Source organism: Penicillium riverlandense (genome assembly GCF_028828495.1).
Source record: "Penicillium riverlandense strain IBT 135883 chromosome Unknown utg000001l_segment0_segment0, whole genome shotgun sequence".
NCBI lineage: Eukaryota > Fungi > Ascomycota > Eurotiomycetes > Eurotiales > Aspergillaceae > Penicillium > Penicillium riverlandense.
Genome location: NW_026643194.1, coordinates 89,339 through 110,579, shown reverse-complemented (window position 1 = coordinate 110,579; position 21,241 = coordinate 89,339). Strand labels below are relative to the sequence as shown.

General features: G+C 56.8%; 7 protein-coding genes across 7 annotated transcripts; 3 read left to right on the top strand and 4 right to left on the bottom strand.

Moving 5' to 3' along the window:
- Positions 1–125: 125 nt before the first annotated feature.
- On the bottom strand, positions 126–857 carry N7474_000044 (uncharacterized protein; the record flags this gene model as incomplete). The annotated part of the gene is made up of 2 exons (XM_057191459.1): positions 126–698; positions 747–857. The coding sequence occupies 2 exons, from the start codon at positions 855–857 to the stop codon at positions 126–128; spliced, it is 684 nt and encodes a 227-aa protein (XP_057056412.1).
- A 280-nt stretch (positions 858–1,137) lies between these two features.
- Positions 1,138–3,309, top strand: N7474_000043 (rRNA (cytosine-C5-)-methyltransferase NOP2; the record flags this gene model as incomplete). Its single annotated transcript, XM_057191458.1, has 1 exon — positions 1,138–3,309. The coding sequence occupies one exon, from the start codon at positions 1,138–1,140 to the stop codon at positions 3,307–3,309; it is 2,172 nt and encodes a 723-aa protein (XP_057056411.1).
- A 398-nt stretch (positions 3,310–3,707) lies between these two features.
- On the bottom strand, positions 3,708–7,491 carry N7474_000042 (putative MATH and UCH domain protein; the record flags this gene model as incomplete). The annotated part of the gene is made up of 3 exons (XM_057191457.1): positions 3,708–4,284; positions 4,341–7,128; positions 7,182–7,491. 3 exons carry the CDS (start codon positions 7,489–7,491, stop codon positions 3,708–3,710), a joined length of 3,675 nt encoding a protein of 1,224 aa, XP_057056410.1.
- An 811-nt stretch (positions 7,492–8,302) lies between these two features.
- On the bottom strand, positions 8,303–9,477 carry N7474_000041 (deoxyhypusine synthase; the record flags this gene model as incomplete). Its single annotated transcript, XM_057191456.1, has 2 exons — positions 8,303–9,187; positions 9,256–9,477. 2 exons carry the CDS (start codon positions 9,475–9,477, stop codon positions 8,303–8,305), a joined length of 1,107 nt encoding a protein of 368 aa, XP_057056409.1.
- A 1,076-nt stretch (positions 9,478–10,553) lies between these two features.
- Positions 10,554–15,865, top strand: N7474_000040 (MYB DNA-binding domain protein; the record flags this gene model as incomplete). The annotated part of the gene is made up of 3 exons (XM_057191455.1): positions 10,554–10,773; positions 10,866–14,026; positions 14,078–15,865. The coding sequence occupies 3 exons, from the start codon at positions 10,554–10,556 to the stop codon at positions 15,863–15,865; spliced, it is 5,169 nt and encodes a 1,722-aa protein (XP_057056408.1).
- A 226-nt stretch (positions 15,866–16,091) lies between these two features.
- N7474_000039 (cation diffusion facilitator family transporter) lies at positions 16,092–17,750 on the bottom strand (the record flags this gene model as incomplete). The annotated part of the gene is made up of 3 exons (XM_057191454.1): positions 16,092–16,492; positions 16,543–17,462; positions 17,521–17,750. Coding segments are annotated over 3 exons (1,551 nt in total), but the record flags the coding sequence as incomplete, so codon positions are not given.
- Positions 17,751–19,265: 1,515 nt separating this feature from the next.
- On the top strand, positions 19,266–20,912 carry N7474_000038 (uncharacterized protein; the record flags this gene model as incomplete). The annotated part of the gene is made up of 1 exon (XM_057191453.1): positions 19,266–20,912. The coding sequence occupies one exon, from the start codon at positions 19,266–19,268 to the stop codon at positions 20,910–20,912; it is 1,647 nt and encodes a 548-aa protein (XP_057056406.1).
- Between the last annotated feature and the right edge of the window lie 329 nt (positions 20,913–21,241).

Below are 21,241 nucleotides of genomic sequence, written 5' to 3'. Positions count from 1 at the left end.
TCTTGTGGCCATATGTTGTGTGTATAACATTCGAATTCATATCTCTTCCGTTACTCGCTTCTCTTTGCGCCGTGTAGACCATCCACGGACATTACATCAGGTATCATTAGAACAGAAAGTCACTATCACCGATTGGTACTCCAAGCATTGTGGAACATCGCCCGCAACCGCTTTGCTTCTGTCTCATCCTTGACCCGCTGCTCCAGGAAGCCCTGTAGATCATCCCAGAATGCCTCCGACTGCAGTACCTCCGCACCACTCGGTCCCACCACAGCCTTGGGTGCTGACTTGTCGCCAGCTTCTGCAGTCTCAGGTTGCGTGGCAGCCACCTGAGCGCCCCCGATAATCATCACGCCCAACTCGACCGCCTTTCCCCCGGCCAGCATATCAGGCTCATCAGCCAGAATCTCTGCAATTGTCTTCCCTGTCCCCGGCACCGGCTTGCGGCGGTACAGAATCTTGATCTTATCCAGCGGCACCGGGTTGCCTTGTGCATCGATAACGCGCTGGCCCACCGCATCCCGGATATCTTGTAGAGAGGTGGTTGCAAGTGGAGCGTTTGGAATCGCAAACTCCAATGCAGGATTCCGGGCAGACTTGACATTCACCGTGATTGATTTCGACGAGCCTGGGGCTTGCGTGGATCTCACTTTCTTGGGCATTTCTGGGTGCGGGGCTTGCAGACGGGGGAGTGTATACTGCGAGATGGTTAGTTAATAGACTCGGGTCCAGGAAGAGGCACTCACGGGCACTCGCAGTCCCACTTGCTCTGGGTCGAAGACATGGTCAGCGCGCAGCTTGATGGGCCGGGAGTCCAGCGTGGACAGGAAGGATTTGGCAAAGGCCAGCTCGGACATGGTGGACACGGAGCAACTAGAAATAAAGGAGGGAGACAGCTCAATGCTGTGTGAACGCAGTTGGCACCGAATATATGAATGTAGACGAGGCGTTCCAGCTCCGAGGTGGGTTGGGTGACCACTAAATATTGTCGCCTGAAGAATCAGGCCAGAACACACCGCCCAGAGGGACGGTTTCCTGCCACCGCCCACCGCCCGCAGAAAAAAAAAGTGCCGCGAAAAATGTTGCGTTCGCAGCAGGAACCACAGCCCAATATTCAACCCAATCCGTCAACTCACCATGGGCAAAGGTCGTCGCATGAAGAAGCAGGGCCCCCCGGCCCCGCTGGATGAAAGCAAGATTTCCATGCTCAAGAAGCGCAAGGCTGCTGAGGCAGAGTCGGCTCCGAAGGCTGCTGCTGCGCCGGCCAAGAAGCGGCGGAGGGCCAATGTCGACGAGGAAGAGCTGGTGACGAAGAAAGTGGCACATAAGAAGACCAAGGCCAATGGTGCAGCCGCGACGAATGGCAGGAAAGAACAGAAGAAACCCGTGTCAGGGAAGAAGCAGCCCGTGCCCATGGATTCGGATTCAGAGGATGATGATGAGTTTGGAGACCTGGATGGCGTTAGTGAGGGATCAATCGATAGTGATGAGATGGTGGAAGGTCTGTCCGACCTGGAGGATGACGACGACGAACTCAACGCTGAAGATGACTCGGTTCTCGACTCTGACGAAGATGATCACCCGCGCGAAACCATGTTCTCTGACGATGAAGACCTGTCCGATGCGGAGGAGAGGTTGACCGCAGCCAACATTGAGGGATTGTCGCGGAAATTGGACGCTGCCAAGCAGGCGGAAGACGAAGAAGCAGAGCAGGAATTGCAGGAGTCCGCCATGCAGACCAACATCGCCGGCGACCGTCCTGATGTGTTCGGTGACGCCGAGACTGGCCAGCCGGGTCTGGCACCCGATCTGCAGCTGCTGCGGCAGCGCATCACCGACACTATCCGTATTCTGGGCGACCTGAAGACTCTGGGTAACCCGGACAAGTCGCGTGCCGACTACCTTGACCTGCTTCTGAATGACATCTGCACCTACTACGGCTACACCCGTTTCCTGGCCGAGAAGTTGTTCAACCTGTTCACGCCCATGGAGGCCTTCGCCTTCTTCGAAGCCAACGAAACCCCCCGCCCTGTCGTCATTCGTACCAACACTCTGCGCACGAACCGTCGGTCCCTTGCTCAGGCTTTGATCAACCGCGGTGTCGTTCTTGAGCCCGTTGGGAAATGGTCCAAGGTTGGATTGCAGGTTTTCGAGTCTGCCGTGCCCCTGGGTGCCACTCCTGAGTACTTGGCCGGCCATTACATTCTGCAGGCGGCGTCCTCTTTCCTGCCCGTCATGGCGCTGGCACCCCAGCCTAATGAGCGCGTCCTCGATATGGCCGCTGCGCCCGGCGGTAAGACCACCTACATGTCCGCGCTGATGCGCAACACTGGCTGTGTGATCGCCAACGATGCCAGCAAGCCTCGTGCTAAGGGTTTGATTGGTAACATCCACCGTCTCGGTTGTAAGAACACCATCGTGACCAACCTGGATGCTCGCACGGCATTCCCCAAAGCTATGGGTGGCTTTGACCGTGTTCTGCTGGACGCTCCATGTACTGGTACCGGTGTTATTTCGAAAGACCCGAGCGTGAAGACATCCAAGAACGAGCGCGACTTCCTGGCTATCCCGCACATGCAGCGTCAACTTCTTCTGGCGGCCATCGACTCGGTTGACCACTCCTCCAAGACCGGAGGATACATTGTGTACTCGACCTGTAGTGTCACCGTGGAGGAGAACGAGGCCGTGGTGCAGTACGTGCTACGGAAACGGCCCAACGTCAAGATTGTGGACACGGGTCTGGGCGATTTCGGTAGCCCCGGTTTCACCAGCTACATGAGCAAAAAGTTCGATGCCAAGATGGCGCTCACCCGCCGCTACTTCCCGCACCGTGAGAACGTCGACGGCTTCTACGTCTGCAAACTCAAGAAGATTGGTCCCACCGTCTCTGCCAACCCCACTGATGACGCCACAGCTGCTACGGCTGGAGATCGTCCCGCCAAAAAGAGTGCCCCCTCTGCTACCTCTTCTGATGACGAGGTGGTCGACAAGACTCCGATTCGGGATGAGGATGGGTCCGCAATGGACTTTGAAGGAGGAGCTTTTGGCCCATTCGAGGAGGATGATGATGCTGACCGCATCGTTCGCGCTGAGCGTAACCGTCTGCGCCGCAAAGGTCTCAACCCCAAGGGTGTTCTGAACAAACCCAAGAAGACCAAAAAGTCGGACGAGTCGACATCGCAGCCAGAAGAGGCCAAGACTGAAACTGAGGCTACTACAAAGAAGTCCTTGAAACAGGGTGAGAAGAAGACGGCGAAGGAGGGAGAAAAGGAGAAGAAGGATAAGAAGGGGAAGCAGGCGACCAAGTGATGGTTTTGTATGTAGTAGTTCTTCATGTGGAAAAAGCATTGTCGGGCAGGGCGCATTTGGATATACCTCTTTTCTCAGTCAATATCAACATGAAACGATTTGCTCCAAAATAAAAAAGGAATTCTATGAAAGGAGAAGTGATCTATGTCCACCGAGTGGTGGCATGCATATATACCGAGTCGTCATCAACCGCAAACAAACTCCCACGGAAAAAGAAAAATTATCCAAATCACTCGCCGGCCTCAAAACTCCAAATCCATCCTTTGCTCAATTTCCAAAAAAAGGCCGGGGTATGTAACGGTGGTAGAGCACTCCACGTGAATAGGAAATGTCAACAAAAAATATAACCTTACCCGTCATGACTTCGTTACCACCAGGGGGTGTGCACTGCGAATAGTTTATGTCCGATAGATCTTGATGACGCTCTTGATAGTCTTGCGGCAGATCGGACAGAGATCCACCTGCTTCGCACAGGTCACGCACGCACAAACATGGCCACAGTCGCAGAAGACGGCATTCTGCTCCTCTGAGTAACAGATCTGGCACAGGTCCATCTCGTCCTCGGCCACTTCCCAGTAGCTGATGCCCTTGCCATGGCGCTTGCCGTCTTTGTAGCCACCGACGTACTTGTTGCCCGTTGACTTCTCGATGTAGGTGCCTTGACCATGGCGCACGTCTTCGACCCAGTCGCCGTCGTATGTGTCACCAGTGGGGTACTCCATCTTGCCTTGGCCCTGGCGCCGACCCAGGACGAAGTCGCCCTCGTACACGGTACCCGTGCCCGAGATGTGTTTGCCTTGACCGTGGTAGTAGCCCTTCAAAAACTGGCCGCTGTAGTAGTCGGCTGTGAAAGTGGCTTCTACAGTCTTGGTGCCGGTGAAGCCTTGGATCGGATGACCGCGAGACTCGGCCCACAAGTACTGAACGAGGCGATCGGGACTGGCGAACATGCCAGCAGCGCCAAGCTGAGAGCGTCTATACACACTGTTAGAATTTCAAGCGCGGACTCCCTAGGGGGGTGTGAAGCTTACTTGTCTTTACTCAACTTGTCCCCGATAATGATACACGCACCGTGTGGAACAACCACATCGAGGAAGTTTTCGGCCGGCGAAACTGTCGTAACTGTGGTGCCATCCACTCGCTTCCACATGAGGAAATCCTGCCGAATCGGCCGTTGGAGGTGCTTCCGAATTGATGCCTTGACATTCGCCTCGAGCTGGGAGAAGAACGAGCCCACAGTGCGCAGGACTTGGTTGTCGGCATCGAAGATCTGAATGAAGTAGTACGCATGGCCCACCGGGAGGGCTACCTCTGGCTCAACCGGTGTCACAGTGGATTCAGGCTGAGCGGGCTCAGCGGGCGCCACATTGGTGGAGCTGCTTGGAGTCTGTTCAGTCGAGGTAGTCGACGCAGCCTCCGTCGCTTGCCGGTCATGGGCTGCGGCCACTGCCAGAGCGGCTTCGGCCTCGGCTCTTTCTGCAGATGCATCACCTTCTGGGGACGCAGTGGCCACTGGGGGAAGTGAATCACCGATGTCAGGAACACTGGTGACTTGTGCAGGAGCGACAGCACTCTCGTTGGGGACGTTGCCAGAGGAACTAGCCTCCGCATCCCCATCAGCCATGGAGGGGGACGGTTCGGGCGTGCCGGAGTTTTCGCGCTCGAATATAGACTCGTCGGGTTTGTCTTCAGCTGTAGTCGCCGTGGGCGGATCAGGCATGGCAAAGAGCTTGGCATCCGCTTCTGAGATCGTCTCCACCCAGAAGCGAATGGTGCTCAACGAGGGATCAAGCGGTGCATTCAGATCCGTAATCCGGTCAAATGCAAGTGTGGGACCAAACTGGGCGCGAGTGTGTCCGATCTGCCAGAGACGAACTCGCTCGGGCCGGAGGGCCTCGGAGTCGGTCGACTTCCACATCGCAATCTTCTTACGCAGATCGACGATGGGAGACGAGCGGGGCAGGGTCATGTACATGACCCCATTCGCAGCTTTGGCCTGGGACATGAGGTCGTAGGTGTCGAAGAGACTGTTCAGCTGCTCGTACTGGGGCAGGGAGTAGACCTCGACTTGAACATTGCCATCGGCCGACGGAGGGGTTGAAGGATAAACGCCGGTCTCGTAGTACTGCTTAAGCTCTTCTGAAACCTCCCATGGACCCTGGGGACCGGGCAGGAGCTCGGATACCTTGTCGCTGCGGATGTACATCACGCCGACGGCAACGTCATGGCCCTTCTTGTGATCCACAGCTTGAGACGAGTTGAGACCTAGATGCGGACCCAGGGCCGTCATGCGGGTCAGGCACTCCACGCGGTTGTCGCTGCCGTCATCGAAGGCCAACCATCTGGTTCCAGGGCCGGCCGGCCGGAGAATACTGAAGAATTTGCCCGATGTGCGGCGACCACGGTGCACGATATAGCCGTAAAGGACATACTTGCCCTCCTGGCCGTCGACCACATACGGAGCAAGATCCAGCTCTTCGTCCAAATCGACCTTGTTGTACAGTAGCTGCCACCGCATGCCCTTATCGAGGACATGGCGGTTGAGCTCAACGTGCAGGATCGGTGGTAGAGACCATGAGCCTGGTTTGGCTTCGAGGCAGTTCTTGACTGCTTCTCCCGTGGACCGGAATTGATCAGCCGAAACACGCAGACGAGAATTGAAACCCGTGGGCAGGGTATTCACGGGCCTGGCTGATTGCAGGGTCAAAGTATCTGGGCCGGGACTGTCAAACAGCTGGGCAAACTGCTTGCCTGCGTCAGTACCCGCGAGCTCCAATTCTAGCGTCCGGCGCAGACGTTCCCAGAACTCCGACACGTCGCTGGAATACTCATGGAGATTGCGCAAGGTGGATGTGATGCCATCTGTGTCGACATACTGCAATGACTTGCTGCGGCAGCGTAACTGCCACAAGAGCTTCTGGAGGGCATCACACAAAGGCTTGGGCTTGACGTCGCAATTGTTCAAGTGTTCGAGCACATCCACACTTTGGATGATCTTGCAGAATGGGGCGATATGCAACCATGAGGCCAGTCCGGCCACCTCGGCACTGTGGTTGATGACCGAATCTCCCAGAGGCCGGTAGCCCGTCAGAGCCAGGCTGTCCCACGTCGGCTCCGAGTCACTTGGATGCCACCACAGGGACTTTGTTGGATCATCGATCACTCGGATATATGCATCGAAGGCGAGCGTGTCATCGCACAGCAAGGGGCGGTGCTGGCCTCGTCGGCGAATATGGATCTGGTCCCATGGGCCGTGGAAATAGGTCCATCCCCAGTCCAAGTTGTGCGGGTTGAACTGATGGCACGAGGACTGCATCCATCCGGTCCGCGGCTCCTCGGGATTGTACACAAGGACACCAATCTGGGACGACACCCGCCACAGGTCCGCGTCTGACCCGGTCGGCGTGGCAGCCGCGGCCGCGGCCGCAGGATACTGCGACTTGTATTTTTCCAACCAGGCCGCTGAATCATCGGTTTCGTCGAACTGCATGTCCAGGTCTGGCGCACCGAGGGCGGAATCTGACGGGCCTCGGCGGACTTGGAATTCCGTCTGGGGCTGTTGTTGATCGGGGGTGGGGAGAGTCTGAGAACATTCGAGATAGACACTCAGGGCGCCCACATTGTTTCCGCGGGGGTAGAACTTGATCCGCCACCAATATCCACCCACGTATGCGGCCGGAGAGCGCATGACCGTTGCTCGATTGGGCCGTTCTGCGGTTCCCCGGACACCCTTGATCTTCCAGGTGAGACGAGCCTTCTCGCCGGGTTGATATTCGGGGTCGTCGAGATTCCCGAAGAAGTTCTTCTCCCAGTACCCGTCTAGATAGTCCGGGTCAGCCACGCTTACATGCCACGGATGGGATAAAACTCACAGTCATAAGCACTGTAGTCGTTTTCAGCCGCCTCGATCTCCTTCACCTCCTCCTCGTCCGGGGCACTTGTGTCCACATCGAACTCGGTCCAGTAGGCATGTTCAACGGACTCGGAGGATTCCGTGGTCGACGGGGTCGGGGCAGGCGGATGGGACTCGGCGACGGGCTGCGATTGCTCGGTGGAGGTATCTTGACTCGGCTGGTCCGCCAGTTGAGGGGACTGTGAAGAGTTGACCACGGTCCCGCTGTCGGTCCCGGCATCGGGGGCCGTTGGCTGGGCGTTGGTCACCGGGCCCGGGGCAGAATCCATGAGGATTGAGTCGGGGAAGATGAAAACCAAAAAAAAGGGAGGGGCAAGAAAAAGACCGAACAAATGAGGACCCAATCAGGGTCTCAACGGAAGCGACAGGCCAGCTGGATTGCGAATTGCCAACGAGACTAGATCGGATCTGGGCCGGTTTCTCCCCCAGCGATAAGAGGCTTATCTATCGATAGGGAGTGTAAACGAACGGTGGGGGGGAGCCGAATGGGCACAGAAAAGAGAGTGGGAGGGTGAAATGGAAGAAGAGAAGGAGGAAAGAAGGAGAGAAAGAAGATGAATGATTAGTTATGAGCGCCCAAAAAAACCTCCCCCATTTGCCCCCGAAGGAAAAGATGAAAACCGGGGGGAAGTGCCGGAGCCAATGATGGACGGGGAAGTGGACCGGTGCCTGACAGAGACAGGAACACATGATCTAGCCTAGACTCTCTGGCAGCAACACCTTCATCCCCTTTCGATGATCATTTCCATTTGCCTTCGGACTAGGCTGGTCTCTACGATGCGCTTGTCGCTATGGAATACAATCCGACTCCTCCCCTCAGCGTCTCGATCGGCGGTGGATCCAACCGACCAGCCCCACTCCGCGTCCACCTTAAATGTGCAGGTGGCGACCCTTGACCTTCTTTCTTTCTGCCGGGTGGCGACTCGATCTCTCAACTGTCCCTCTCTCGGCCGCTACTCCCGCAATGGAGCGGGTCGGCAGTGATAAGCGTGGTCTGCACGAATGGGAGGGATGATGAATAATAATAATACTCGGGTCCCGGCATCGCTGATAAACATCCAAGACTCGACGGTTGCTCGCTCAATCCTGCGTCGAGGAGGGCCCCGCACGCGCAAACGAGGCGGCCACAATGAGCGGAAACACCACCGTCGCCTCGGCGTACACCTTGACCGACCGCGCGTCCGGTTTGATCTTGCCCCAGCTCACCGCCTCGTCCGGCCGTGCGCCGGCATCGCTGCCGTCGAATTCCTGCGCCGTGTTCACGTAGACCGCATGTTCCGCGCCATTGCGCATTAGACACGCGTTGGCGATGTGGTGCTTCACCACGCCGCCGCCCAGAATAATCATGCCGGCGTGCGCGGCTCGCACGGCCATGGTGTTGATCCGACGGACATCATCGACAATGTCCACGCGCAGCCGCTGCGGGGATGACTTGAACGTGTGGAAATAGAGCATGTCGCCGAGCGACCCATCGGTCAGCGCGGGACAGAACACAGGGATCCCGTTGCGGGCGGCCCAGTAGAGCACCGAGTCCTCGTGGTTGATCTCCCGACCGAGCCTCTCCGTCATGCGGCTCGGGGTCCAGTGCAGCTCATCCTCCTCGTCCCCCGTTTCGAGCGCCTTCTTTTTGGCGGCCTCCTGCTCCTCCAGCATGCGATCGAGAATCGGGACCACCCAATCTTCAAAGGCACAGTAGTTGCTATTGGGCACCAGCAGGTTGCCAATGCGGTTCAGCCCCTTGGCTCGCAGTCCGGCCCCGGGCGTGGTGAACGCCCCCAGATAGGTGGGTGCCAGGCACTTGATCAGGTCCTCCTCCACTCCTCCGGCCGTGGTGACGATGGCGGACACATGCTTGTGCTTGACGAGATACCGCAGCGTGTCGCGCAGACCGGACGAGATCAAATTAGAGGTGTAGCCAAGGAAGATGGTGGTCTTTTCGCCGGTTTCGGGGTGACGGTAGGCTCGCTGGAGGGGTTGACGGTCCATGTCAGACACTTGCCGGCCACTGGGGGGTGCTGAAGCGGTAGGCTTACCATGTCATTGATAATGCGAGCCGCCTCGGCAACGGCGCTGCCCTGGAACCCCGTATGGGTCAGGTTGTCGACCAGCTCGGCGACAGTGATATCGCGGCCCTGGAAGTGATCAAAATCCACCCCACGTACTTCCTGAGAGCCCTCGGGGACCGGCTGTGAGGTGACCAGCACAGCGCCCGTCGCTGACAAAGGGGGTGCGTCAGAAGGTTGCTGGGCGGCCATGATGTTTTGCGAAGAGTGGATGCTTCCACGACGACTTCTAGAATTCTAGAATGATTTTTTTTTTGGCAGCGGGGGATTGAGAGCCTCAGGCAGAGAGGAAAATGATGCCTCAGGCACTAGAGCCTTCGTCGTGTCTGGAGGAGAAAAGTACCAAGTCAGGATGAAACGGTGCATCGCCCATGAACCAGTCAAGCATGATTCAAGAGATCAAAATCAAAATCAAAATCAAAATCAGAATTAAAACCAAATCCACATCCAAGAATGGCGGAGGTTGTTCCCTTCCGTAGTTGCCTGCCACAAACCCTCGCCGGCGCTGGACCCGGTCATCGTGGATGCCTCAGGCCACAATGCACGCCAGTCTGGGCCCATGCTTTAGTCCTCTGTTTCTCTCTCTCTCTCGACTCCATTCATGATTCCCTCTTCAACTGCTTTTCTCACCTTCCATCTTCATTCATTTTCTCCCTCTGAGCCTCTCTGGCACCCTTAGGTGGTCGCTTGCTGCCTTTCTCCAACATCCCATCCGCAGTCGGTCCAGACCCACCCGCTGCAGAACCCGTGCGACTTGCCCGGCCGGTCTCTCCCAAACGTTGGATGTCCGCCACTGGCACGATCTTCAGATCGAATCCCGAACTTCGTGCACGCGTTCTTCTCTGCTGTCCGATGATCGTGCAAGGGGCTCTGATCCGAGTCCTTGAATCTGTTCCTTGGCCACCTCCCCGACACCCCTGCCAGTAAACACCACCACCACCACCACCACCGCACCCACCGTCCGCTATCTGACGGGATCTATCTGGCGATCGCAAGCGCCCCCTTTTGCCGTTCTGCAATCCTCAACCGCCAAGCCAAGCCAGCCCTGCGCCGTCTTTCCCGATTGGGACTAGTCACATTGCGCTCTTCCCTGTGGCCCGTGCACTGCTATCACGTGTCAGCCTTTCCCCTTCCAGGTATGTGATGGATTAGATCTTCTTTTTGCCGCATTCTGCAAGCTGGAGCCACCCCGGGCCTGGGTTTGTTTTTCTTTGATTGAACCTCTCTAACGGTCGCCCAGGCTCTGCCCCAGATAGCATGACCTGGTGATGTCGTCCCGATTCCCCCCTTCGTCCGGGTTTAATTCCCGCGACCGTTCTCCCCAACGCTTTGGAGACCGTCGACCTCCCGCTGGCCCTCGCGGCCCCGACGATGCCAGCCCGGCTCCGTTTGGCAGAGACCCGCCCCGCGGTCCGCGCGCCTTAGTCGATTCCCCTCGCGGTGGTCCCTTCGGTGGCGGTGGCCCTCGCGGGCGAGGTTATGGTCGTGGTGAGTTTCGCGACAGGGACCGTGATCCGAGAGACCGCGACCGAGATCGAGACTTCCGAGACACTCGCGATGGGCCTCCCCCTTTCGCCGAGAGTTAGATCGCGATTGGGGCCGCCGAGACCGAGAATTTGATCCGCGTGAGAATCGGATGAGCTTTGGTCGCGGTCGATCGCGCTCTCCGACACGCGACTTTCGTGATATGAGAGACCCTCCGGGGCGTGATTTGGATCTGATTCGCATGCGACGCAATTCTCGAGACAGCCTTTTGTCAGCGTCCTCGGGTGGTCCAGATGGGCCTCCTTCCAGTGGTGGCCATCCGCGTGGTGGTTCCATTCGGGGCCGTGGCCGTGGGGATTGGGATGGAGGCCGCGGACGTGGCCGTCCACCCTATCTCGATGACCGCGAAACGTTTCGCCGGCGGAGTCGATCCCGCGATGGTTGGCGAGACCGTGGACGGGATCGTCCAGTCGATCGTGATCGAGACCTCGTCCGAGATCGAGAACGGGACCGTGACTTGGATCGCCGGTTTGATCGGCGCGATGACTGGGACGGTCGACGACTGGATCGTGATGACCGGCCCAGTGACCCTTGGAAGCGACCTCCAAGCCGAGCTGGCAGCCGCGCGCCTAGTGGCTCGACTCCCGCATCACTCCCTCATGCACCACCTGTGGCTCTACCTGATCGCATCCCCGACCAAACTCTTGCAGATCAAGACTGGAAAGCATCGCTCCCGTCTGCCGCAGACCCTCGTCGCGATGCTGAGCGTGCCGAGTCTGTGAAGGATCTCTCCCCAGTTGTGAAGCACTCATCTCCGCCAGCAGCTCCTCAAGTTCCTGCCTTTGGATCGGTGACGGCTCCCATCCCCAGCTCTTCTGCCGGAAATGATTATGCCGACAAGGACCAAAACGAATTGCCTCCCCAACCACCCGCGCAGCCTCCCACAGGGCCAAAGGCGGGTCGTGGCGAACAGGACCCATTGAGCCGTGTAGTTAAAGCATCCACAAATCTATCCGAGCTGTCACCGCCGACGGCTCCCGCTGCCATGACCAAGCGGGATTCGATCCCTGGTGAACCGTTGCCTCCCGGCAGATCCAGCTCTGTCACTTCTTCACCCACCTTCGCACGACTACCACATCCAAGAGCTGCATCCCCCGAACCATCTGCCTCCCCACAGATGCAGCCATCCAACGTTCCCACCGGTCCGCGGGCGCTGCAACAGCGTCAAGGATCTCTCCAGCGCGGCATGCCCAAAGGCAGCAAGCAATGGGTCCGTCCAGGCTATCCACGCGCCCCGTCCCTTGCCAATGCTCCAGCAAAGAGGGAATCCATTGATGAACATGGTCCTACCTCTGTCGGAGAAGATTTGCGACACGGATCCCGGGAACTTGAGCGCGATGAGCTATCACCGAACCGCTCTAGACGCAGTCCGCCGCAAGTGCCAACGGTCGAGAAAGAAGACCATGAAAGAGAAGACTTTGAAGATTCCGCACCCGTCCTCGGTTTTGATGAGTCTGAGGAGGAGGAAGACGATGAGAACATTGTTTTCACCCAGGACTACTTGGAAGAGAGAAAGCAGATCTTTGAGAAAGACATGCGACACCTGCGGGCGGAGATGCCTCCTCCTCCATTGGAAGATCAGACCATCGTTGCTCTCCTGATGAATATCCAATTACTCGGCATGGTTGCCCTCGAACCAGTGCCAGAGCGGCCATCAGAACCCGTTCCCTCGGTGGAGAGGGACGAGCAACCTACAAAAGCTTCGGCAGCCGACCGAGTCGTTTCCTTCGCGTCCGCTGTGATGGGTCGTGAACCGATACCCATTGGCAAAACCGTTATCCCACCTGTTGTATCCCACGAAGAGATCACCATCGACAGCCTACCCTTCCTACACTCCGGTCCTCCGACACCGATCTCTGACATGGAGGTGTACCAGGAAAATACTACGGCTCAGGACCAGCTCAAGGACACCTTTCGCAATGAACTCTCGAAGAGACAAAAAGAGATCGCTAAGAAGAATGCGACTCTCCGAGAAGAATACATGTCTTACTACAAGCCCTGGCGCCTGGCTGTGTGGGATCGAGATCGCCACAAGGATCATAACAAGTCCGTGACTCCTGGCCCTGTCTCCCCGCCGGCTCCCGTCCTCCCGCCCACGCCAGCGCCCATCCCCGAGGGACGAGAAGGACGCCGTTACAAGGGCAACAGCGAACTTGACTTCCTCAATGCATTGAAAGCCTCTGAGATTTCGGCCCAAGAGGAGCTGGAACGCCGGCGGACGAAAATGGCCACCGCTCGGCCTGACTTATCCCGCGAAGCAGTCATTCCAGACATGATGGAGCCGCATGAGGAAAAGGCAGGCGTCTACAAGGATATGAACAACATCATTGAGCCGGAAAATGCCATGGCCGTGTTTGGGTTTGTGCCACGTCCGAACGACTTCAGCCCCGAGGAGCATACTATCTTCACAGATGCATTCATGGCGCATCCCAAGAGATGGGGCAAGATCGCCGAGTCGCTACCCGGCCGAGATTTCCAGCAGTGTATAGTCCACTACTACCTTACCAAGGAGGAAATAAAGTACAAGGCGAAGCTCAACAAGCGCTGGAGCCGACGGGGTCGCGGCAAGGCCAAATCCTCCCGACCCAAGTCCAACGCTCTTATCGCCGATTTGGGTGTGGTCAAGCCTGACTTCGAGGGTGAAGAGGAACCCCAGGTTACCGATACAGGCCGTCCAAGACGCGCTGCGGCGCCCACGTTTGGAGGCGATGCAAACGAGGTGGGAGATGGTACCGCCGCCCGTAGAGGTCAAGCCGGCAAAGATGGCGAGGCCGCGGAGAAACCAGCTGGTCGGCGTGGCGCACGCGCCGGTGGTCCTCGAACCCAGCGCCGTGGTAGAGCGGCGCAACAGGAGCAAAAGGCCCAAGCAATGCAAGGAATTCCCATGGGTGCGAAAATGGAGATGGGTGGAGATGGAATGCTCGAAGGCCTGCCCCTGGATGCGGCTGACAAGGAGGCCAGTACCCCCATGCCACGAGGCAGGGCGCCGCGTGGACGAACCAAAGAAGGGATGTATGTTTTCGAGTCCACCGAGGCAGATATACCCGCAAAACAGCCAGAGACGGGGTATGGGTCGTTGCAGCCGACGAGTTACTGGTCTGTTCCGGAACAACGCGATTTTCCCCAGTTACTTGAACATTTTGGTCGCGACTTCGAGGGAATTTCAAATTTCATGAAGACCAAGACGACCGTCATGGTATGTTATATCGCTCATAATGCAAGGGCCTGGCTGACATGGATAAATTAGGTCAAAAACTACTACCAGCGCCGCCTCGACTCCGGTAAAAAAGACTTTGAGGAGTGCCTCCTTAAGGCAGAGGAAAACAAAGCCCGAGGGGAGCCTACGGGACCTCTTCCGGTGCCAAGTGTTGCCCCCAAACGACGTTATGAAGCGACTCCATCGTCCATTGTACCCCGTCCACTTGCTCCACATGGCGAGATCGAAGCAGATGAGGCTCGATTTAGCGTCAAAGGCAAGCCTGGGACTCTGTCTCCTCAACCCATGCCAATGCCTGGACGACCTTTATTGGAAAAGGATCGCAGTCGCTATCCGCCCTTGGCACAGGCAGTTGCTGCTTCTACGATGCCCCCCAGCCTTGCTCTGGGTGATCGGGGAGGACTATCGCATCGGATGCCGGGCCCGCGTCTTGGCTATTTCACTGACGACCGACGCGACTCTTCGATCCTGTCGGCGCCTCGGATGGATCCCCTAGCACATGGACCATCATCTCTGTTGCCGCCGCAAGCTTCGATGGGCCCATCTCAGCAAGCTTACATGTCCGCGCAGCAGCCGCCGTCCCTCATTCAACCGGCTCATTCCCGCCAGCCCAGCTTGACCCAACGGCCGGGCTCGCCGTCACAGCTGCAAAGACAAGAACTCGATCTTTCGTCGGTCCACCGCGACTCCTTTGCTCAAAGACCTTATTATGGTCTAGGTCAACCTGGTGGTCTTGCTCCGTCGCCGCGCCCCGTTTTGTCACCGGTCAAAGATGTCCCTCGTACAAGCGCGACTCCTGCTCCGGAGTCTGCCCGTCAAGTGCCAGCTAAGCGTTCCAACATCATGAGTATTCTCAATGACGAACCAGAGGAGCCTCAACCACGAAAGCGGTTTGCTAGCGAGCACATTGCATCGACTCCTCCCTCGCGGTCTATTTATCAACCTAGCGCGCCGGTGCAGCAGCATACTCCATCGTCTCGAGGCTATTCAGACTACCCTGGCTACGGCGCTACATCGGCTGGCTCCGGTCCCTCTGCTAACAACGACTGGATGGCACGGTTCGATCCGCGAGCGCAACAAGGCTCGCAGCCACCACCGCCACAACAGCAGAGCAGTCGTCCGGCTACTTCATTGGGGTCTCAGTCGTTCTCGCCCTACGCCCCCGCTCCTTCTCAGCCGTCTGCCTCTTTGAGCAATCTTCCGGTCCCTTCTCCAGCACCGACTCCACCTCCCCAGACTGGGTCGCAGCGATCGTCCTACCCTAATGTCTTTTCCCAACCGCCTTCTTCCCAGGCCCCACCGCCATCTGGTTCCCGTGAAGGCATCTACCGACCCGGTTCGCCTCCACCACGTTATGGCTCATCCTCCAATCTACTTGGCATGCCCCCACGCCCCTCAGATGCACAGTCAACATATGCATCGGCCGCGCCGCCTACTCCTGCTGCGGCGCAACCGCATAACCAAAGCTACCAGCAGCATGTTCAGGGTTTAGTTAGTGGCTCACAATCTCACCGGTCCAACTTGCCGGGTGGTTCCCCTCAGTACGGGCACAGCACCCCACCACCTTCGCACGGCTCTCGAAGCAACGGGGCTGGATCGATGCCTTCACTTGCGAGCTTTGGTCGCTCGTACACCCCGCCGCCCGCGTTCCACCCTTCCGTGGGCGGTGGTTACCCACCTCCCTCATCAGGACCGGGATCTATCCCACCGCTTCATCAACGGCCTCCACCACCGGGTGAGAATGCGTCTACGCCGACACACCAGCGTGCGTACAGTCAAGGAAATAATTTACCTCCACCATCGCAGCCTCCTCACTGAACTGGTTGACTGTCTGTCCTCTTTCGTTGTTTCTCATTGCGTCTCCAGCCGGGTCTGGAATCGATGTTGGTTGTACAGTAGGAATTGTTTTTGTTCATCACGATCTCCTTTGTCATATCAGGTGGTACCCTGCAAGACATTTGGGATGTTTACTTTTCATGTGTACAATAAGATCAAATGACTGGATGCGTGACATTGTCTGATTTGTATGTCTATATTTACTATCTTACCGGTCCAGCTGGTTCATGTGGCTGGGCAGATTCCAGGGGTCGTAGTCGAGATGGACAAAGGCCCGGTCAACCGTCGGCACGCTCTCGAGCATGTATTGCAGGCTCTCACCGACGTCATGACTGTCACGGAGAGCGGTGCGCTCATCAACCACCAAGTCCACTTCGACGTTTAATTTATCGCCCGCATAATAGGCTTTCAGGTCTTGTATCTTCAGAATCACCCTCGAGAACCGCATTGTCATGTATAGCAGAATGTTATGGTCATCCGCTGAAGCCGCCGCGCCCGTCAGTCGCCGGATATACTCGCTGGCTGTCGAGCCCCAGTTCCACATGATGTACACCGAGAGAAGGAGACCGCCCAGAGGGTCCAGGAACCACAGCTTGGCAAAGGTACCGACTAACATGGATCAAATCAGTCATAAGTCAAAAGGAGCTCGGGCAACATACCTAAGGGGAAAATGATACTGAAGGTATTGAAGATGACATCCGTCATGGCATCTTGGGCCAGGAGTTGCACGCTGGGGCTCGGAATCAGCCGGCACCAGATCCAGCAAAGGAGCTTGATAAGCACCGTGCCGGCCATGAGTCCAATTGAGGGGGGTGAGAGCACGACAAGAGTGTGATCGTACCCCATCAGCTTCTGCAGCGAGGACAGCCCGACCTGGAAGAAAGAGGTGACCATGATCACGCTGAAAATCAACACACTCAACGGTTCCAGGCGCCGTCTGGTGATCGGGTACTGATTGCGGTCCTGATGACGGATCATGATGGCCGTGAACCAGATGATCACTGTGCTGAGGAAGTCCAGCACGCCATCGACCAGGCCAGCCAGGACGGACATGGAGCTGGTGAGAACCATAATGGCGATCTTGGAGATCAAGAGAATGACGTTAGCAATGAAATTGATGCGAATCGCAAGATGGATCATGCGTTCCTCCGCCTCGGGTGATTGGATACCAGGCGACTCTACGTCGGGCATAAAATGCTCGCAGCCAGACTGCGTGGAGGAGAGCAAGGGCGCCATTTCATCGGCCGATGGAACTCGATAGAGGTTGTGTGGCGTGCGCTTGATCCTGGAGGCCTTGAGAGTGGGTAAATGCGCCTCCGGGCCTTCAGTCGGTGGCGAGGAACCATTTGCAGGAGTATGGGCATCATGATGGTGACCGCCGTTGTATTCTTCAATTAGATGGTGTGGACGAGAAGAGTCCAGCAGACGATCGATATACAGATACTGCGAAATCAACGAGTTATTGCGCCCATAGTACTGTCGTCTATTGTCTGTCAGACATGCCATCTGATGGATGGAAAAAGCATACATGGGCTTGCGCATCTTCTTCAATGCATCTGGCGGAGTGTAGTATCGATGCCTGCATATTGCGTCAGACGGGACTTCCTGACTACCCGAAAGGGAGGAACTTCATCTACCATTCATAGCGCGGATTGCTGTGTCCGACCAACAGGGAGCCACGCCGTCGGAGTAAGGCCGGCCGTTCCTGGACGGGCGCCTCGGACTGGCCCAGCGCGGGAAATAAACCCAGGAGGCGGTGTCCACGCGTCGACAGCACCTCGTGCTCCGGGTCTAGACTCGGACGACGCGGTAGGAGCAAAGGGGGAGGTCGGCGCTGAGGCGAGCGGGAGAAAGGAAGAGGACGCCATGCTGGATGGTGAGTGAGTGTTACGGATGGTCGTCGGAGAGAGATATGTACGGCCTTGTTTCCCAGGCATTACTAGGGCACTTCCACAAAATGGACTAGCAGTGAACAACACCTCCGGAGGCTTGGGGAAAAAAAATAAAAATAAAAATAAAAATAAAATTCTACTCATTTCTGAGCGACCGCACATATCATAAAATCACCATGTCGGCTGCAATCGCTTTCATCTCGGGCCCCATCGATACCGGCCCACGCGAGATCTACTTCACACCTAACTACGTGCCTGGATCAACCAGGCCATCCGCCTCGGTATCACTTCATCGTCGCCCCCTTCCCCACGGCGTAGACACGGATGCCCTGGCGTACCTCGTCACATACCCGTGGCGCCCAGTCGCATCACCATTATCGTCACCCGCAGCGAGGACGAGGTGTGGGGGGCTGACTTCAACGCGCTGGAGGTTCATGTTCATGTGGCCCAGAGCCCTATATCCCGGGGCCGCGACGCAGCCATGACCACGGCCAGTACCTACGAACTTCTGTGGCTACGCACCCACGAGAAGGGCCCGCGAACTATATGGTCGGATATGGCGCCCGAGGCATGTCAACGAATACGGAGCGGAACTGGAAGCGCCGTCGCGGGATTGCGGAGGAGGTGGTCGTGGATGTGGAGGAGATCAATCGCTCCGTTGGGACAGATCTGTCGGACGCTTGTTCTCTAGCTGGCAGTCTGACGGGCACACTGGAGTAGATGAAGCGGTGGAGACGAAAGCGTAGTATATCAGCTCTGTACTTCAGCTCACCTCTCTCAGAGAGCCTCTGCGAGCTCTCAGACCCCTGCAGAGCAAGGATAATAGCCGGATTGCTCACACGCCATGATGAAAATCTCAGACTAGAGCGCAAGCAGAAGGCAGCCAGACCTGCCTTGATTATTCACGTAGGAGAACCGGTTTCGAGGTTCGGTACGTCATCATCCGATCGCCAGCTTATCTAGGCGCCGGTCATTCCCTTTCCGGTATCCCGACAGGCGCGATGCAAATCCCAGTGGAGTATGAGACAGCGCTAGTGCCAATCATCGTGGGTCCTGCGGGACGTATGATGTATAGCATGGCGTTCTTGCTATCGCGATGGCATTTCACAGCTGCAAACGCACAATCGGCATTCACGCAGTCGAGTGTCGATAGAGATGACCCGAAACAAGAAGCAATGCAACGATTGAGGCTTGCGAAGCAAGCATGTGGGGAGGAAGGAGAGCAAACGGTGTCGAACCCAGTGCTTTCTGGGGTTCACGTCGCGAACATTACGTATGCGGGTAGGGCCTGGTGGAGATGCCATGTTGATCTGGGGCCGTGAGGAGCAAGGGTGAATTATAAAGAAACACCGCCGTCACAGTGGTTCCTGGCTTCTCATTCTTTCTGCTCCCTTGCTCGGCTCTTCGCATTACCCCTTAGCAACGATTTAAGCCGAGACTTTCATCATTTTTGCTTTTGAAGCACATGCCGGAGTGTTGCCAGATTTATCATGACGTCTGGAGACGGCATTACCCCGGACTCGGACCCAAACGAGAAGACAGAAGGGTTCGAGGCCACGTCCAGCCAAGAACCTGCCAAGGCGCAGGTCGAGAGTACAGCGGATAATGACAGCAGTACCTCAGGACAAGCTGAGAAGGTTCGGTCTGATGGCAAGCGAGAGCTGACAGAGGAGGATTGCTATGACCGACTGGGATTTTGCTTCCCCTGGTACAAGAAATGGGCCATCTTGACGGTCATCTTTACCGTGCAAATGTCCATGAACTTCAACAGCAGCGTGTACCCCAATGCGGTTCAGCCTCTCTCTAAGCATTTCGATATCAGCGAGCAGGCGGCTCGAGTCGGGCAGATGATCTTCTTGGTCGCCTACGCCTTTGGGTGCGAGCTCTGGGCACCCTGGAGCGAGGAGTATGGGCGCTGGCCGATCATGCAGCTCAGTCTGTTCCTCGTCAACATCTGGCAGATTCCTTGTGCGCTTGCCCCCAATTTTGGTACCATCGTCGTCTGTCGTGCCCTGGGTGGTATTAGCTCCGCCGGTGGCTCAGTCACGCTGGGTATGACTGCTGATATGTGGGAGGCTGACGACCAAGGGTTCGCCGTCGCCTATGTGGTGTTGTCGTCGGTTGGTGGCACAACTATCGGACCTATCTTCGGTGGCTTAATCCAGTACTATCTCCCCTGGCAGTGGAACTTTTGGATCCAACTGATCTTCGGCGGCGTCACTCAGCTTGCACACTTGCTGTTCGTGAGCGAGACTCGAGCAACTATTCTCGTCGATAGGGAGGCCAAGCGGCGCCGGAAGACCGGTGAAGATCCGAACGTTTATGGACCGAGTGAGCTGGCGGAGAACCGGCTGAGCTTCAAAGAGATCACGCGAGTCTGGCGCCGCCCATTCGAGATGTTCCTGCGCGAACCCATTGTACTTTTCCTCTCGCTGTTGTCTGGGTTCTCCGACGCACTGATATTTACTTGCATTGAGTCCTTTACATTGGTGTTTGAGCAGTGGAAGTTCAATGCGTGGCAGATTGGTCTCTGCTTCGTCTCGATCGTCATCGGTTATCTCGTCTCATACTGCATCTTTGCGTCGGACGTGGCCCGCCAGAGCCACATTCGGAAGGCCTTGGGTGAGACCGCACGTCTTCCCGAGCGGCGGTTGCTCATTTTGCTCTTCATTGCACCCCTCGAGACCATCGGCCTGTTTGGTTTTGCGTGGACATCGATGGGACCAGAGTATACGCCTTGGATTGCACCTCTGATCTTTATCTTTCTCATCGCGGTTGCAAATTACGGTATCTACATGGCGACGATCGACTACATGGTGGCAGCCTACGGACCCTATTCTGCCTCTGCTACTGGGGGGAACGGGTTTGCACGAGACTTCCTCGCAGGTATTGCCGCCATGTACTCAACACCCATGTACTCGAATATCGGAGGCAAATATCACCTGCAGTGGGCCAGCACTATCTTGGGCTGTATCGCCATTTTTGTGACTATACCCATCTACGTCTTCTACTGGAAGGGACCGCAGATCCGCGAGGCCAGTAAGTTTGCGCAGACGCTGGCTGCCGACCGGGCGCGAAATGCCGGCCGCCGGGTGAGCCGAGTCAGCCAGAGCGAGCTCAACGTACTAGGCCCGTAGTGAGGCCGCGCCATGATATTCGATTTCCGTCTCTGTTCATCCGCGACATTGTTCTGTGGAGATTGTACATATATTCTAAATTTCCCCGGCGTGGGCCAAGTATATACGCTGTATACGCAGGAAATGGGTCATTGATATTCAACATCGAGTGACGCTCATACCTGTTGTCTGTTTGATTCCCCGAATTCCGTTGGGCTGCTATAGATCCGTGTCTCTCGGGGTCCACCTGTGGACCCTCCACTTCAGATATGCGGAATGATCATTCCGCCTTGTACTTTAATTCGGTCGTCATGTGACTCGACTCGCTCTCTTTCTCCCATGTCTTTCTT